This window comes from Hyperoodon ampullatus (genome assembly GCF_949752795.1).
Source record: "Hyperoodon ampullatus genome assembly, chromosome: 1".
In the NCBI taxonomy this organism is placed as follows: domain Eukaryota; kingdom Metazoa; phylum Chordata; class Mammalia; order Artiodactyla; family Ziphiidae; genus Hyperoodon; species Hyperoodon ampullatus.
The window spans coordinates 224,490,190-224,509,073 of record NC_136914.1 but is presented as its reverse complement, the minus strand read 5'-3'; the positions used below and the strand labels follow the sequence as shown (position 1 = coordinate 224,509,073).

General features: G+C 45.7%; 1 protein-coding gene across 11 annotated transcripts in view; it reads right to left on the bottom strand.

Annotated features, from left to right (window-relative positions):
* DOCK1 (dedicator of cytokinesis 1) overlaps positions 1-18,884 on the bottom strand; it is a gene marked incomplete at both ends in the record, with an annotated part of 536,109 nt that overhangs the window by 462,639 nt on the left and 54,586 nt on the right. For 10 of the 11 annotated variants that reach the window (XM_079700789.1, XM_079700792.1, XM_079700795.1 and 7 more), the window contains 2 exons: positions 1,605-1,660; positions 12,955-12,995. The exons of the other annotated variant lie outside the window; for it this stretch is intronic. In XM_079700789.1, coding sequence (XP_079556915.1) covers positions 1,605-1,660; positions 12,955-12,995 — 97 coding nt within the window. The remainder of the gene's footprint in view (positions 1-1,604; positions 1,661-12,954; positions 12,996-18,884) is intronic. 11 annotated transcript variants of the gene reach the window in all.

Here is an 18,884-nt window from a genome sequence, read left to right as displayed (position 1 = left end):
CCGGAGGAAAGTACGGAGTGAGACCACCAGTCAAGTCTGAAAGCAGGAGGTTCTCTGCCAGGAGGGAGGCAGGAAGCAGCCAGGTGTGGGTGGGGGCAGCTGAGGGAGGGTCAGGGCCGGTATCAGCAAGAGCAATCACAGGAGCCCTGGAGCATCGGCAGAGAACTTTCTAGACTGCTGGTTTCTCTGGTGCCCCATTCATTGGCTCACACTGGGGCATGCGACACTAACCCAGTGACAGGACCAAAAGTGTCTGTCTGCCTGTCCATCTGGCTGCCAGGGGGTGACTCTACTTACCGAGAATCCACACAGTCCCTTGTGCTCTTCACTGTTATGCTTCATAATTACATTTGACATATACTCATTTGTATACATCACAGTGCTTTTCAAAAAAATAATTCCTATACAGTCTGATGTCCAGACTGATCCTGAGACAGACTGATGTAAAATACATGAAAAGCACACTTTATTCAACGATTTCCACAGGAGGATGAAAGTCTCAAAACGTTCCTCTTTTTACTTCCCTTTGAAACTGTACCTACACAACATTTGATCTGTACAAAAAAGGACCCTATTACAGGTCATCACATTTATGCCTCTAAATTATTTTCTTCGTTTTAATTATGCATCATGGAACTACAGAGCCTGACCTAGACCTTTTCGTATGTTAACAGTACACTGCTTGGAAAGGCCATTTTTTTGTAATCAGCCGCAGAGATGTCATGATGCAGTAATCATATGATTAGTCATTTTATCATTTACATATTTCGCTGAGTGTGAAGATGTAGCAGAGACAAAAAAGGAAAACATTTTAATGCTCCTTCCTCCAAGTTCACACCTGGCTGTTCATTTGCCATTCCTGCCTCATGGGTTTCTGTTCTACAAATGTCCTTTTAAAGATCTTATACATCACTTTTACGACCTCTAGGAAACATACATCAGCGTTAGGCAACATGTAAATTCACACACGCCCCAATTTAACAACTGTTGCTTCACCCTCAACCCCATTTGTGTCACAGCCTGCGAAGTCTTCCGGAAAAATGGATTCAGAGCTGGGGGGCCGTGAAGCCTTTGCCTAATAGGGTGGCTCACAGAGGAAGAACTGTAGGAAGCTTTCCAAATCCACATCAGGTTCAAGGAGGTGGACTGCAGTTCCCACGCTGACTTAAGACTGTGTAAAGGCTCCAAGCCATGCTATGGACAGCCCTAGATCAGAAGTTTCCCTTCTCTCCCCAAACTCCTGTCAATGGCACCCATTGTCCAACCCCCAACATCACCCTGCAAAGAGCCTCAGGCCAAACACAATCACTGCGTGACTTCATTTAAATATCAAGACGAGGGCTTCCCTGGTGGCGCAGTGGTTGAGAGTCTGCCTGCCGACGCAGGGGACATGGGTTCGTGCCCCGCTCCGGGAAGATCCCACATGCCGCGGAGCGGCTGAGCCCGTGAGCCATGGCCGCTGAGCCTGCGCGTCCGGAGCCTGTGCTCCGCAACGGGAGAGGCCACAACAGGGAGAGGCCCGCGTACCGCAAAATAAATAAATAGACAGATAGATAGATAGATAGATAAATAAATAAATAAATAAATATCAAGACGAGACTCACCCTTTTCCTTCAACTATGGCTTCTTTAAGATGAATATATGAAGCAGGAAATATACCCTTTGGGAGGAAAAAAGACAGTAGGTTTTATTATTAATAGGAGTATTGATTGCAAATCAAACGACTGCCCCCCCTCAAAACGGAGGTGGGGATGGCTGGATCACTATTAAATGTGCAAGCCTAATGCTAAGTCTCATTCACAACATAGCACAGACAACAAAAGAAGTGTAAAAGATGGCAACTCAATCCGCTTGTGTTTCAAAGAGGCTGCAGATGTCTTAGAAGAAAACAGACGCAATCTGTTCGCAAAGAAAAACTCCCACAGGGACTTCGCTGTGTCTTCTTCATGGGTCACACCTCGTTTTTACTGCTGACCTCAACACAGGAAGATCCACAAGCCAAATGATGCCTGAAAACCATTTCTGACAATGGCTTCTGACAGTTCTTCCTTTCGAAATACTAAAATTGTCATCAAAAGTTAGTTTACACCATTGATCATCACATATGCACTGACTGCTTACCTGACCCAAGGAGACTTTCTCAACAATCTCCAGAGGGGCCGTCAGATAACATAGAGAAACTGGGTGCATTTCGCCCAACCTGCCAGACTCCTAGGGGGAGCACACCAGGTTACACGAAGACAGAGGTCGGCACCCCCAGGTGTACGGCACACAGGGGCCCAACAGACAGTTCCGAGGGAGACAGTTCCTCAAGAGGACGGTCAGTGTCAGGCACTGAGCATGAAGTGCCAGGAGCTTTACCAAGAGTTTTGGTCCTGCTTCCTGAGCAAGGACACTACCTCCCTTCCTGGAGGGCAAGCAATGGGGCACCGGGCCCTGGGATCTTGTAACGATGCAACGCAAACAGGCTGCAGCTTCCCATGTGAGATGTCATGCACGCAGCAAAAAGCCAATCAGTAGCCCTGGTGGCTTCGGGCACCTGCTGTGGGAACAGGAGCTTCCGACTAGGTTTCCCTGGCATCTGGCCCCAAAGGATTTCCACAGGAAATCCAGAAACCACCCTACTAATCCTGCTTGGGAAGGGGGCATGGGCACCACTGGTTCAGGTTCCTCCTGCCTGCCAGGGAAATGGCCACACTTCAGGTAAAGAAGAATTATCACAGAGAGGGAAGGAGTCAGACAGAAAGACAGAGGCTGAACACCAAAGAGGACTGTGGGGGCCCGATGCTAGGACACCTCCAGATCCCAGGACGGTCTCCAGGTGCACATTTGATGTCAACAGGTGAGCACGGGGCGGGGAGGGACGACGGGACGGACACACATACAAATAAGCTAGTCTCGCTCCCTGCCCACGTCCATGGACAGAGATGTCCCTCGGTCTCCGTAAACCTGCTCTCAAGAATCATGGGAGCCGGAGGAAGATGGCGGAAGAGTAAGACGCGGAGATCACCTTCCTCCCCACAGATACATCAGAAATTCATCTACACGTGGAACAACTCCAACAGAACACCTACTGAACGCTGACAGAAGACCTCAGATCCCCCAAAAGGCAAGAAACTCCCCACATACCTGGGTAGGTCAAAAGAAAAAAAGAATAAACAGAGACAATAGGATATGGACGGGACCTGCACCAGTGGGAGGGAGCCGTGAAGGAGGGAAGGTTTCTACACACTACAAGCCCCTTCGAGGGCGGAGACTGCAGGTGGCGGAGGGGGAAAGCTTCGGAGTAGTGGAGGAGAGCACAGCAACAGGGGTGTGGAGGGCAAAGCAGAGAGATTTTGGCACAGAGGATCGGTGCCCTCAGGCACACACCAGCCCGAGAGACTTGTCTGCTCGGCCGCCAGGGCGGGCGGGGCTGGGAGCTGAGGCTCGGGTATCGGCTTTCAGTCGGAGCGCAGGGAGAGGTCTGGGGCTGGCGGCAGGAAGAGACCCTGAAGGGGTTAGTGCTAGCCCGGAGGGAGTCCGGGGAAAGGGTCTGGAGCTACCGGAGAGGCAAGAGACTTTTTTCCCTTTTGTTGCCTGGTGCGCGAGGAGAGGGCATTCCCCTCCCTCCCCTCTGCCTGAGTGAGCCAGAGCCCCCGAATCAGCGGCTCCTTTAAACCCGTCCTGTCTGAGCGAAGAACGGACGCCCTCCGGCGACCTACGCGCAGAGGCGGGGCCAGGTCCAAGGCTGAGACCCGGGAGCTGTGAGAGCAGAGACAGGGAAATCTCTCTGTGCAGCCTCCGAGGCAGCGGATTAAAGCTCCACGGTCCATTTGATGTGCCCTGCGTCTGTGGAGTGTATGAATGGACAGCGAATCATCCCAAATTGAGGAAGTGGACCTTGAGGACAAGATTTAAGACTTTCCCCCCCTTTTTTTCCCTCTTTTTACAACGAATTATCTCAAATTAAGGAGGTGGACTTAGCAAGATTTCAGACTTTTCGCCCTTTTCCTCTTTTTACAACGAATTATCCCAAATCGAGGAGGTGGACTTGGAGAGCAAGATTTTTGATTTTTCCCCCTGCTCTCTTTTTGTGAATGTGTATGTGTAATCTTCTGTGTAAGATTCTCTCTGTATAGCTTTGCTTCCACCATATGTCCCAGGGTTCTTTCGGTCCGTGTTTTTTTTCAATAATTACTTTTTAATTTTAATAACGCTACTATATTTCATACTTTATTCTATTTTACTTTACCTGCTCTTTCTTTTTTTCCTCCCTTCCCTTCCTCCCTCCCTCCCTCCGCTCCTCCTTTCCTTCTTTCTTTTTCTTTCCTCCATCCCTCCCTCCCTCCCACCCTTCTTCTTTCCACTTTCTTTTTCTTTCCTTCCTCCCTCCCTCCCTCCCTCCTGTCTTTCTTTCTTTCTTTCCTCCCTCCCTCCCTCTCTTCTTCCATTCACTCTTCCTTTTGCTTTCATTCCTCCCTCCCTCCCTCCTTTCTTTCCTTTCTTTCCATCCTTCCTCCCTCCCTCCTTTCTTTCTTTCTTCCTTCCTTCCTTCCTTACTTCCCTTCTTCCTTTCTTTCAATCTCTCTTTCTTTCTTCTACTAATTATTTCTTTCTACTTTTTCTCACTGTTATTCTGAGCCGGGTGGATGAAAGGCTCTTGGTGCTGCAGCCAGGAGTTAGTGCTGTGCCTCTGAAGTGGGAGAGCCAACTTCAGGACACGGGTCCACAAGAGACCTCCCAGCTCCACATAATATCAAGCAGCGAAAATCTCCCAGGGATCTCCATCTCAACACCAGCACCCAGCTTCACTCAACGACCAGCAAGCTACAGTGCTGGTCACCCTATGCCAAGCAACTAGCAAGGCAGGAACACAACCCCACCCATTAGCAGAGAGGATACCTAAAAACATAATAAGGCCACAGGCACCCCAAAACACACCACCAGACGTGGACCTGTCCACCAGAAAGACAAGATCGAGCCTCAACCACCAGAACACAGGCATTAGTCCCCCCCACCAGGAAGCCTACACAACCTACTGAAACAACCTTAGCCACGGGGGACAGACACCAAAAACAACGGGAACTACGAATCTGCAGCCTGCAAAAAGGAGACCCCAAACACAGTAACATAAGCAAAATGAGAAAGCAGAAAAACACACAGCAGGTGAAGGAGCAAGATAAAAACCTACCAGACCTAACAAATGAAGAGGTAATAGGCAGTCTACCTGAAAAAGAATTCAGAATAATGATAGTAAAGCTGATCCAAGATTCTATTTCCCAGATCCAAAATCTTGGAAATAGAATAGACAATATGCAAGAAACAGTTAACAAGGACCTAGAAGAACTAAAGATGAATCAAGCATCGATTAAAAACACAATAAATGAAATGAAAAATACTCTAGATGGGATCAATAGCAGAATAACTGAGGCAGAAGAATGGATAAGTGAGGTGGAAGATAAAATAGTGGAAATAACTGATGCAGAGAAAAATAAAGAAAAAAGAATGAAAAGAACAGAGGACAGTCTCAGAGACCTCTGGGACAACATTAAACGCACCAACATTCGAATTATAGGGGTTCCAGAAGAAGAAGAGAAAAAGAAAGGGACTGAGAAAATATTTGAAGAGATTATAGTTGAAAACTTCCCTAATATGGGAAAGGAAATAGTTAATCAAGTCCAGGAGGCACAGAGAGTCCCATACAGAATAAATCCAAGAAGAAATACGCCAAGACACATATTAATCAAACTGTCAAAAATTAAACACAAAGAAATCATATTAAAAGCAGCAAGGGAAAAACAACAAATAACACACAAGGGAATCCCCATCAGGTTAACAGCTGATCTCTCAGCAGAAACTCTACAAGCCAGAAGGGAGTGGCAGGACATAATTAAAGTGATGAAGGAGAGAAACCTGCAACCAAGATTACTCTACCCAGCAAGGATCTCATTCAGATTTGATGGAGAAATTAAAACCTTTACAGACAAGCAAAAGCTGAGAGAGTTCAGCACCACCAAACCAGCTTTACAACAAATGCTAAAGGAACTTCTCTAGGCAAGAAACACAACAGAAGGACTATACCTACAATAACGAACCCAAAGCCATTAAGGAAATGGGAATAGGAACATACATATCAATAATTACCTTAAATGTAAATGGACTAAATGCTCCCACCAAAAGACACAGAGTGGCTGAATGGATACAAAAACAAGACCCATATATATGCTGTCTACAAGAGACCCACTTCACACCTAGAGACACATACAGATTGAAAGTAAGGGGATGGAAAAAGATATTCCATGCAAATGGAAATCAAAAGAAAGCTGGAGTAGCAATTCTTATATCAGACAAAATAGACTTTAAAATAAAGACTATTAGAAGAGACAAAGAAGGACACTACATAACGATAAAGGGATCGATCCAAGAAGAAGATATAACAATTGTAAATATTTATGCACCCAACATAGGAGCACCTCAATACATAAGGCAAATACTAACAGCCATAAAAGGGGAAATCGACAGTAACACAATCATAGTAGGGGACTTTAACACCCCACTTTCACCAATGGACAGATCATCCAAAATGAAAATAAATAAGGAAACACAAGCTTTAAATGATACATTAAACAAGATGGACTTAATTGATATTTATAGGACATTCCACCCAAAAACAACAGACTACACATTTTTCTCAAGTGCTCATGGAACATTCTCCAGGATAGATCATATCTTGGGTCACAAATCAAGCCTTGGTAAATTTAAGAAAATTGAAATTGTATCAAGTATCTTTTCCGACCACAATGCTATGAGACTAGACATCAATTACAGGAAAAGATCTGTAAAAAATACAAACACATGGAGGCTAAACAATACACTACTCAATAATGAAGTGATCACTGAAGAAATCAAAGAGGAAATTAAGAAATACTTAGAAACAAATGACAATGGAGACACGACGACCCAAAACCTATGGGACGCAGCAAAAGCAGTTCTAAGGGGGAAGTTTATAGCAATACAATCCCACCTTAAGAAACAGGAAACATTTCGAGTAAACAACCTGACCCTGCACCTAAAGCAATTAGAGAAAGAAGAACAAAAAACCCCCAAAGTTAGCAGAAGGAAAGAAATCATAAAGATCAGATCAGAAATAAATGAAAAAGAAATGAAGGAAACGATAGCAAAGATCAACCAAACTAAAAGCTGGTTCTTTGAGAAGATAAACAAAATTGACAAACCATTAGCCAGACTCATCAAGAAAAGAAGGGAGAAGACTCAAATCAGTAGAATTAGAAATGAAAAAGGAGAAGTAACAACTGACACTGCAGAAATACAAAAGATCATGAGAGATTACTATAAGCAACTCTATGCCAATAAAATGGACAACCTGGAAGAAATGGACAAATTCTTAGAAATGCACAACCTACCAAGACTGACTCAGGAAGAAATAGAAAATATGAATAGACCAATCACAAGCACTGAAATTGAAACTGTGATTAAAAATCTTCCATCAAACAAAAGCCCAGGACCAGATGGCTTCACAGGCGAATTCTATCAAACATTTAGAGAAGAGCTAACACCCATCCTTCTCAAGCTCTTCCAAACAATATCAGAGGAAGGAACACTCCCAAACTCATTCTACGAGGCCACCATCACCTTGATACCAAAACCAGGCAAGGATGTCACAAAGAAAGAAAACTACAGGCCAATATCACTGATGAACATAGATGCAAAAATCCTCAACAAAATACTAGCAAACAGAATCCAACAGCACATTAAAAGGATCATACACCATGATCAAGTGGGGTTTATTCCAGGAATGCAAGGATTCTTCAATATACGCAAATCAATCAATGTGATACACCATATTAACAAGTTGAAGGAGAAAAACCATATGATCATCTCAATAGATGCAGAGAAAGCTTTCGACAAAATTCAACACCCATTTATGATAAAAACCCTGCAGAAAGTAGGCATAGAGGGAACTTTCCTCAACATAATAAAGGCCATATATGACAAACCCACAGCCAACATTGTCCTCAATGGTGAAAAACTGAAACCATTTCCACTAAGATCAGGAACAAGACAAGGCTGCCCACTCTCACCACTCTTATTCAACATAGTTTTGGAAGTTTTAGCCACAGCAATCAGAGAAGAAAAGGAAATAAAAGGAATCCAAATTGGAAAAGAAGAAGTAAAGCTGTCACTGTTTGCAGATGACATGATACTATACATAGAGAATCCTAAAGATGCTACCGAAAAACTACTAGAGCTAATCAATGAATTTGGTAAAGTAGCAGGATACAAAATTAATGCACAGAAATCTCTGGCATTCCTGTACACTAATGATGAAAAATCTGAAAATGAAATCAAGAAAACACTCCCATTTACCATTGCAACAAAAAGAATAAAATATCTAGGAATAAATCTACCCAAGGAGACAAAAGACCTGTATGCAGAAAATTATAAGACACTGATGAAAGAAATTAAAGATGATATAAATAGATGGAGAGATATACCATGCTCCTGGATTGGAAGAATCAATATTGTGAAAATGACTCTACTACCCAAAGCAATCTACAGATTCAATGCAATCCCTATCAAACTACCACTGGCATTTTTCACAGAAGTAGAACAAAAAATTTCAAAATTTGTTTGGAAAAACAAAAGATCCCGAATAGCCAAAGCAATCTTGAGAACGAAAAACGGAGCTGGAGGAATCAGGCTGCCTGACTTCAGACTATACTACAAAGCTACAGTAATTAAGACAGTGTGGTACTGGCATAAAAACAGAAAGATAGATCAGTGGATCAGGATAGAAAGCCCAGAGATAAACCCACGCACATATGGCCAACTTATCTTTGATAAAGGAGGCAGGAATGTACAGTGGAGAAAGGACAGCCTCTTCAATAAGTGGTGCTGGGAAAACTGGACAGGGACATGTAAAAGTATGAGATTAGATCATTCCCTAACACCATACACAAAAATAAGCTCAAAATGGATTAAAGACCTAAATGTAAGGCCAGAAACTATCAAACTCTTAGAGGAAAACATAGGTAGAACACTCTATGACATAAATCACAGCAAGATCCTTTTGGACCCACCTCCTAGAGAAATGGAAATAAAAACAAAGATGAACAAATGGGACCTAATGAAACTTCAAAGCTTTTGCACAGCAAAGGAAACCATAAACAAGACCAAAAGACAACCCTCAGAATGGGAGAAAATATTTGCAAATGAAGCAACTGACAAAGGATTAATCTCCAAAATTTATAAACAGCTCATGCAGCTCAATAGCAAAAAAACAAACAACCCAATCCAAAAATGGGCAGAAGACTTAAATAGGCATTTCTCCAAAGAAGATATACAGACTGCCAACAAACACATGAAAGAATGCTCAACATCATTAATCATTAGAGAAATGCAAATCAAAACTACAATGAGATATCATCTCACACCAGTCAGAATGGCCATCATCAAGAAATCTAGAAACAATAAATGCTGGAGAGGGTGTGGAGAAAAGGGAACACTCTTGCACTGCTGGTGGGAATGTGAATTGGTACAGCCACTCTGGAGAACAGTATGGAGGTTCCTTAAAAAACTAAAAATAGAACTACCATATGACCCAGCAATCCCACTACTAGGCATATACCCTGAGAAAACCATAATTCAAAAAGAGACATGTACCAAAATGTTCATTGCAGCTCTATTCACAATAGCCCGGAGCTGGAAACAACCTAAGTGTCCATCATCGGATGAATGGATAAAGAAGATGTGGCACATATATACAATGGAATATTACTCAGCCATAAAAAGAAACGAAACTGAGCTATTTGTAATGAGGTGGATAGACCTAGAGTCTGTCATACAGAGTGAAGTAAGTCAGAAAGAGAAAGACAAATACCGTATGCTAACACATATATATGGAATTTAAAAAAAAAAAAATGTCATGAAGAATCTAGGGGTAAAACGGGAATAAAGACACAGACCTACTTGAGAATGGACTTGAGGATATGGGGAAGGGGAAGGGTAAGCTGTGACAAAGGGAAAGAGAGGCATGGACATATATACACTACCAAACGTAAGGTAGATAGATAGTGGGAAGCAGCCGCAGAGCACAGGGAGATCAGCTCGGTGCTTTGTGACCGCCTGGAGGGGTGGGATGGGGAGGGTGGGAGGGAGGGAGATGCATGAGGGAGGGGATGTGGGAACAGATGTATATGTATGACTGATTCACTTTGTTATAAAGCAGAAACTAATAAAAAAAAAAAAAAAAAAAAAAAAAAAAGAATCATGGAGCCACAGAAGGGACAGTGAAAGAAATGAGGCTGGACACATCTGGAGGCTTGAAATAAGCGACTTTTTTTTTTTTTTTTTAATTCATTTTGGTTTTGGCTGCATTGGGTCTTCATTGCTGCGCGCGGGCTTTCTCTAGTTGCGGCGAGTGGGGGCTACTCTTCGTAGCGGTGCGCGGGCTTCTCATTGCGGTGGCTTCTCTTCTTGCGGAGCACGGGCTCTAGGCACGTGGGCTTCAGTAGTTATGGCACACGGGCTCAGTAGCTGTGACTCACGGGCTCTAGAGCGCAGGCTCAGTAGTTGTGGTGCACGGGCTTAGGTGCTCCGCAGCATGTGGGATCTTCCCAGACCAGGGATCGAACCCGTATTCCCTTCATTGGCAGGTGGATTCTTAACCACTGTGCCACCAGGGAAGCCTGAAATGAGCAACTTCTCCAGCTGGGGCGGTCGGGACCAGCCCAGATCTATTGCTCATCTGTGAATACCGATAAAAGGATGCTTCCAGAACACAGAGTCAGGTTACTAGCAGCCAAGTCCCTTCTATGCTACTGCCTGGGGCAGGGGTGCTGATGCAAAATCACGACCGAGCTTTTTAAGGCTTCAATTTCCTCATCTGCTAATGAAGATTTTAGGTGGAAAAATAAATATGCCCCTACCCAGCTCTATGAGCTGTAAAGTCAGGGCCCTGTGGTGCAGGGTAGGAAGGGTTAGGGTTCATGGAGGCATGGGGAGTTGGGAGAGATCCCCGACTGGGAAGGTGGTACCAGACACCAAATATCAAAGAAGAGTGAACAGCTTCCCTGGGATGCACCTAGCACATGAAGTTGCAGCTTTGTCACTGGGGAGGGGGGATGGGCCATGACCCTAATCTCTTTATTAATAAAGTCCTCCACTGTGGCTTTCTCACATGAGCCTCAGGTTTTCATCTGCAGGAATACATTCTTTTTTTTTTAATTGAAGTATAGTTGATTTACAATGTTGTGTTAATTTCTGCTGTACAGCAAAGTGACTCAGTTAAATAATATATATATACACACACACACACACACACACACACACACACACATACATTCTTTTTCATATTCTTTTCCATGATGGTTTATCACAGGATATTGAATATAGTTCCCTGTGTTATACAATAGGACCTTGTAGTTTATCCATCTTATATGTAATAGTTTGCATCTGCTAATCTCAAATTATGGAAGAGATAATCAATGTGAAAATAGAACTTTCCCTGGAGAAATCTATTCCGCCAGCCGCCTGGTTGGAATCTACCTTGTTCAAAGCTCAAGGCTCCAGGTCATTGGATGTGTAGAGACTCATAGCCCAGTCTGAGCTCAGCAGGGCAGAGGTGGGAGGTCCTGGCTCCCATTTGCAGATCTGGCTCGCCAGGTATCCCTAACAGCATCTCTCACATTAGGACAGACTATGCCAGAGAAAGGCTGCCAGGAAGCTCAGCCTGGATGCCTCCGAGGTGACTGAGACCAGAGGATGAACAGCTCCCATCTGTCTGGCACAGCCTGGTAGCAGGGCATCTGGGGAAAGCAGATCAAAAAGGTCCTGTGCTTGAACAGCTGGACTTCAGCAGCCTTAGCTACAGGCTCAGGACCACAAGAGGAGCCCAGCCCAATAAGGAGATAATGAGAGGCCAAGCTAAGAAACAGAAATAAGATGAACCATCTGTCAAGTATAATTAGACTTTATAAGGTAACGTGGACAGCCAAACCACAGCTTAGAATGGACAGTACTTCAGAATCATAGAATGAAATGGAAGAGCCATCATTAGATTTTGTGAAGCTGAGAATAGAAAAGCCACAACAGAACTGTGTACGGGACTGTCCACCGCAATGTAACTGCACATCTTAGCTTCAGAAATTCAAACAACCACGCATGCAAACTGCCCTGGAAGGCAGAACCTCTTTCTTTTGCCAGCGACGTAAGCAGTATAAAAATAGTTATAAGCAAGAGGGGAAAAAGCAAGTGTGAGCGCTGCAAATCTGCTAATTTATCATCAAAGATAATGCCAGATTGAAAATCATGAGCAGTACTTTTTTTCTTAAGTCATTATACCCGGATCATTCCCTTACACCTCCTGTGCTTAAACAGAATGCAGAATTCTACCAGGAAAAGAAGAGTCCATCTCTCATGACAACAGGTCAATATCACCCACAGCCCAGCCATTCACTCACAGAAATGAAATTGCAATTTCTACGTACATATGTTGTTCAGAAGAAAACAATTCGGGAACGGAAGTGATAAATTAGAAGTTTGGGGTTAACATATAGACACACTACTATATATAAAATAGATAACTAACAAGGACCTACTGTATAGCACAGGGAACTCTACTCAATATTTTGTAACAACCTGTATGGGAGAAGAATCTGAAAAAAAATGGATATATGTATATGTATAACTGAACCACTTTGCTGCACACCTGAAACTAACACAACATTGATAATCAATTATACTTCAATTAACAAAATAAAAATTTTTTTAATTAAAAAAAATGTTTAAAGAAAACAATTCAGGGTAGCCCATATTTCAACCCATGTGTTTTTTTAATTCAGAGAAAGAGATATATAAGGACAACTCTTAGGCACCATGAGACAGAATTTATTGCCTCGCCTATTGTGATTTATGAAGGGACATGCACTGTATTTAGTAACAAGGACTTACCTTCTTAGACTTTTTCCTTAAGGTGTAGCCTCTGTACCACCCTAAACAAACACAAAAGTGAAACAGTTAGTACAAGGAGACGTCACAGCGTCCTAACAGCACCTTCCCACTGTCGAGAACTCATTGTTTGCAGAACCAAGGAAGTCGGCCCGTAACAGAACTCAGTAATCCTAAGGCTTTGGAGAGATGCCCTGGGGTTTCCTAAACAGCATCTCAAAGCCATGCTTGAAGCCCGGGCAGGGGCCTCTTCACACACAGACCTCCAGCTCCTTCACCTGCACCTGCCGCACGCAGCCTTGAAGGTGCCAATGAGAACTGAAGAAGCACAGTTCCAGGAGGAGCAGTGGTCCTTTTGACCATTTGGCCCTAGGCAGGCTCCCGGAGTGTGCATTTTCGTATCTGTTCCTCCGCCGGATGGAGCGGGGTCACTGCCAAGTGCACATACCAGCATCCTCAGATCATCAAGAGCTGCCGCAAAACAGAACTCCTATTGAGAGCCGACTTCCTCCCTCTAAGGGATGGAGGGGGGCTTTGCCCTGGAGCAGCCACGATCGCACAAAGTGCTTCTGTGGCAGAGACTGGACCCCCAACAGGAAGCACAGGGCCCAGGAATACGGGTCCGCCTACCCCCTTGGGGTCTGGCCTAGATTCAAGCTCCCATTCCCTCACGTGGGGAGGACAAGCAAACAGAGCAGAAGACAGACGTGCTAGCACTGCTGGCAGGAATTAAATGCCAAATGGAAGAGACATTCAGTGCCGGACTGGACCTGACCACTCCCTTGTCCCCTCCGCGTCAACTGAGGGCAGAAATCGTCCCTGCCAGCGCCCAGGGGTCCACGGCCGGTCACCCACCTCCCAACAACTACGCCACGGCAGGACGTCGGTGGATGTTTCCTTATCCCAAACACTCTGAAGCTGCTTTAGGTCACCTCACTCCAGAAAAGGAAATCAGAAGCTCAGACAAATTCCAACTCAGCCCCCCCCAGGAGCAAAAGGATGGAGATACTTGGAAAGTGCCAGTCGAGTCAACTCCCAGAGAACCACCAAGTATTGGGTTTTTATACAGTATGAAATAGTCAAACCTTGGAAACCTGGGATACATGAATGAAGGTGCCCAGAAACTGAAAACGGGCCTGTATTGCACCAATGACCACACTCCTCTAACAGAGCAATAATTTAACAACCAGAGGTGGAGAGGAACCCGAAAGTGATGGGGTTAAGATCCTCCAGGGACTATGAACAGATGCTTTCTGAGCATTCAGAAAAGAAGCTGGAAATTGCTAGGAGCCTCGCAAATGATTTGCTAAGACCTAGATACAACCAATGAACCCATTTCATTTCCTGACAAGGGAACTACACAGACTGATTAGGGGGCACCGCAGACACAAAATGTCTAGATTTTGCTGCACCTTTGGAGGATTACCTCCTGAGAGCCATGCACTGTCTCCTTCAGTGGTTTCTACCTGCCAAGGCCAGAATCGGCGTCCACCTAGGACAGTGCTCACAGACAGTGAAATGGAAAAAGATGGAAGGTCAATGGAGTAAGTTGTTCAAAAGGCTGTATTCAATGTAAAGGACTGTCCGCTATCCTGTTATTTTATCCTTCCCGTATTTTCAGTATTAACTTTGCCCTTTCTTTTCTGAAACTGACATGGGATGAATGTCCTAGAACATCTAAGGAAATACTTCAAAGCGGCAAGAAGAAGACAGAAACCAAGTCAAAAATAAGCAATGTTTATAAACATCGTATAGAAGAAGGAACCTAAAAGACTTAACACACGAATGAAGAGATGCTCACACTAATTATCAGATAAATGAAACTTCAAAACATAGTGTTACTGCACGGTTATTACAGGGAGAGAAATCTCAACGCTGCAGGATTCCGGCAGCCCCTGGCACTGAGGATGGGAGTGGAGACCACACAACCGGTGCGAGCGCGACCCTACTTATCCAGAGTATATAACCCCACACCCCGCAAGCAGCCACGCTCCCCAAAGACATCCCACATACCCATCCACACGCAGCGGGGCAGACACAGGAGGCCCATGGCAGCGTGACCTAGGGGGGCAAAATGAGTGCCCAGACCTGGAGGGTGGTTAGTAACACGTGCAGGTGCACACAGAGCAGTGAGGGCCGCGGACTAAACATATACACACAACAGGACTGCGTCTTAGAGCACAGTGCTGAGTAAAAAGGTAAGAAACAGAATGAGGGTCTTCCCTGGTGGCGCAGCGGTTAAGAATCCGTCTGCCAGTGCAGGGGACACGGGTTCGAGCCCTGGTCCGGGAGGATCTCACATGCCGCAGAGCAACTAAGCCCGTGCGCCACGACTACTGAGCCTGCGCTCTACAGCCCGCAAGCCGCAAATACTGAGCCCATGTGCCGCAACTACTGAGCCTGTGCTCTAGAGCCCACGAGCCACCAGTACTGAGCCCACGTGCCACAACTACTGAAGCCCATGCACCTAGAGCCTGTGCTCCACAACAAGAGAAGCCACCGCAATGAGAAGCCCGCGCACCGCAACAAAGAGTAGCCCCCGCTCGCCACAACTAGAGAAAGCCCGCGCGCAGCAACGAAGACCCAACACAGCCAAAAATAAATAAATAAATTTTTTTAAAAAAGGAAATAGCATGAGAGCTACAACCACATTTATATACATGACCTAGAGGGGTGGGATAGGGAGGGTGGGAGGGAGGCTCAAGAGGGAGGGGATATGGGGACGTGTGTAAGCATATGGCTGATTTGCTTTGTCGTGCAACAGAAACTAACACGGTATTGTGAAGCAATTATACTCCAATAAAGATCTATTAAAAATATTTTTATATATATATATGCATACCAACCAGTACAGGCCAAGAGAAAAACTCACTTCAAACACAGCAGAAGGGTTTTCCAGGAGAAGGGAGAGGAGAAAGAGTTGAGCTACCGGGATAAGAAAGATAAGGAGTCCTTTTATTTTACTTTATGATAATAGACGGTGGTTTCTTTTTTAATGGCCTTCCTAATATGCAAAAGGAACACCCAGGGTTTCCCTTCCCAAGAATTTCTGCGTCTGTTATTCCCTCCACCATCTGAGAACCCAGACTATGTGCCAGAGGCCACACCAGACAGAGGAAATGTAGAAATATCAATAGATTAGAGCCAATTTCTGCCCTCCAAGGGCCCACACACCAGAAGATTCCCCTACGACAAGCAGGGCTCAAACCACCACCAAGGGCAGAGATGTGAGCATGAAGGAGAGAGGACATCCCTGCAGAGGCTTCATGCAGGGAAGTGGGGGGACACAGAAGGATGATGAGTGACTGCTGCTTTGGACGGGCAGGCCAGGGGGAATGCAGCTATAGGAGCAGGAGTGTGCATGGCTCACTGCATTAACAGGCTGATTCACTCCTCCCAGGCAGGGCTCAACCAACCTGCTCCAAACAAGAGACACCCACCCCCCAACGGCAAGTATAGGTCAGACGTAGTCCTGAAACTCAGGGAGGGCCCCGTCCAGCCCAGGAAAATGGCAGCCAAGCCAGTGGGTACACTGGAGCATTCCCAACAGGACAGGAGCACACCCGCTCAAGTCCAGGGCTGGAACCAACTGAGGACAGAACCAGGCAGAACAAAGCAGGCGCAAGGGAGTCGGAAAGGAGCTTCTGCCCAGGGAGGTGTGCTTAGGCGGAGTCTTCAAGGAGGGCTAGTCAGATGCAGGAAGGAGGAGGGAGGCCCGGCAGAGCACAGGTGCCGAGGGGCGCTCACCAAGCATCTGAGAAGCCGCCAGCAGCAAAGCTAGGACACGCGTGAGAAGGCGGCTGGGGGGACTTCCCTGGTGGCGCAGTGGATAAGACTCCGCGCTCCCAGTGCAGGGGGACCAGGTTCGATCCCTGGTCAGGGAAGTAGATCCCACACGCATGCCGCAGCTAAGGAGCCAGCGCAACCAAATAAGTAAATAATTTGTAAATATTGAAAAATAAAAGGCTGGGGCTCAGGTGGGACAGGAGGAGACCAGACCACTAAGGTCCTGGGTCCTGCCCAACTCACAAGTACCTGCCTGAAGATGGACAGCACAGTCACCTGTGTCAGGTGTACTGTGTCCTGCTCTGAGTACTGAACAACAAGACAGCCAAAGGCCGGATCTGACCAAACCATGTCCTAATGCACAGTATCTGCGTGCACGCTGGGCATTCTGGAGCTGTCCTGGGTACAATATTTTGCAGGCAACCGGGGCGGGGGCGGGGCGCAGACCCAGCCCAGAGGATGGAGGTTCTGGAAGCAACACAGGATGAGAAGCACAGCTGCGGTGCTCTTCCACTGGGCTGGGGCCAGGTGGCCAGTCACCTGGGACAAGGTGCAAAGGATGCCTGCTGGGTGGAGGCTGCACTGGAGGGCCTGGTGGTCTTCTGTGAAATGAGAGCCTTATTAACATGACTACTTTTTCCACCCCAAACAGATGTTGAAGTCCTAACTCCCTCTACCTGTGGGTGTGCCCTTATCTAGAAACAGGGTCTTGGCAGATAATCAAGTTAAGATGAGGTCATTACAGTGGACCTAATCCAATACGGTGTCCTTATAAAAAGGAGGAATAGACAGTCAAAGCCAAGCACAGGGAGGATGCCATGAGATCATAAAGGCAGAAACTAGGGCGTTGCATCCACAAGGCAAGGAACGCCAGCGATGTCAGCAAACCACCAGAAGCTTGGGAGACCCGTGGAACAGCTTGCCCCTCTCAGCCCTGAGAAGCAACCAACCCTGCCGACACCTTGATCTTGGATTTACAGCCCCCAGAACCGTGAGGGAACACACTTCTGTTGTTTAAACTCCCCACTGTGGGGTACTTTGTTACAGTCGCCCCAGGAAACCCAGAGGCAGTCCTCTCAAGACCTTCAGTTGACAGATGCTGGTGGCAGGAAAAGGAATTAAGGTGCATTTTGGAAGAAAATAGATCATTATCACTTTGAAAAATTTGAATAAATTAAGTTCCAGTGTTGTGGTTTCATCAAAAGAATGCCTTCCTAATCTGGGTGCCATGCTGTCCTCTCACACAGGCATAGCATCCAGCCCGTGGAGATCCTTCTGGAAATGAGCAGGTGACAGGATTGGCAGCTCCTTGGCTGCAGAGTCACTTAATCAACATCGGTGACCTGGGCTCACCTCTCCTGTCTGGTTGACCCTGGACACTGCTTAAAGGCAGAGGCATACCCCGAATGACCCCTCAAAGCTCAGTCCACCTCCCTGGTGACCGGAAAAGTTCTTTTCTTTGTTCTGTGCTCCAAGCCTCCATGAGCCTGAGACAGAAAAATTAACCATAACTTGCAGGTAAATGTGTTCTTTGAACCTTAATATAAGGAATGATCATCTAGAAATCATATTCTCCAGAGCAATCCCAGTAATACCCTACCCTGAACAGGATCACATAGAAAGGGAAAGTTAAATCTGACAACCATAAATAAATCTTCTTAGGGGAAAAGTGGAAGGGGTGAGGAGAAAAGAAGAAGGGAATGCCAAACGCTAATATAATCCATAAACTTTAAACAGAACAAGAGGAAAGAGCAGAAAAACAATTATTCCATTGTTATTTGATGATAATAAAGTCACCAAGTTTCCCAAAATCAAAACTACTTCCCCAAATGCATTTCTCTGATCGGATTCTGACTAAAACCAAAAAAAGACAGCAGTTAAAGAAGGGGAAGTCGGGCCTCCCTGGTGGCGCAGTGGTTGAGAGTCCGCCTGCCGATGCAGGGGATACGGGTTCGTGCCCCGGTCTGGGAGGATCCCATATGCCGCGGAGCGGCTGGGCCCGTGAGCCATGGCTGCTGAGCCTGCGCATCCGGAGCCTGTGCTCCGCAACGGGAGAGGCCACAACAGTGAGAGGCCCGCATACCACAAAAAAAAAAAAAAAAAAAAGAAGGGGAAGTCGTTTTATGTTACAGGGTCTTTACAAAGAC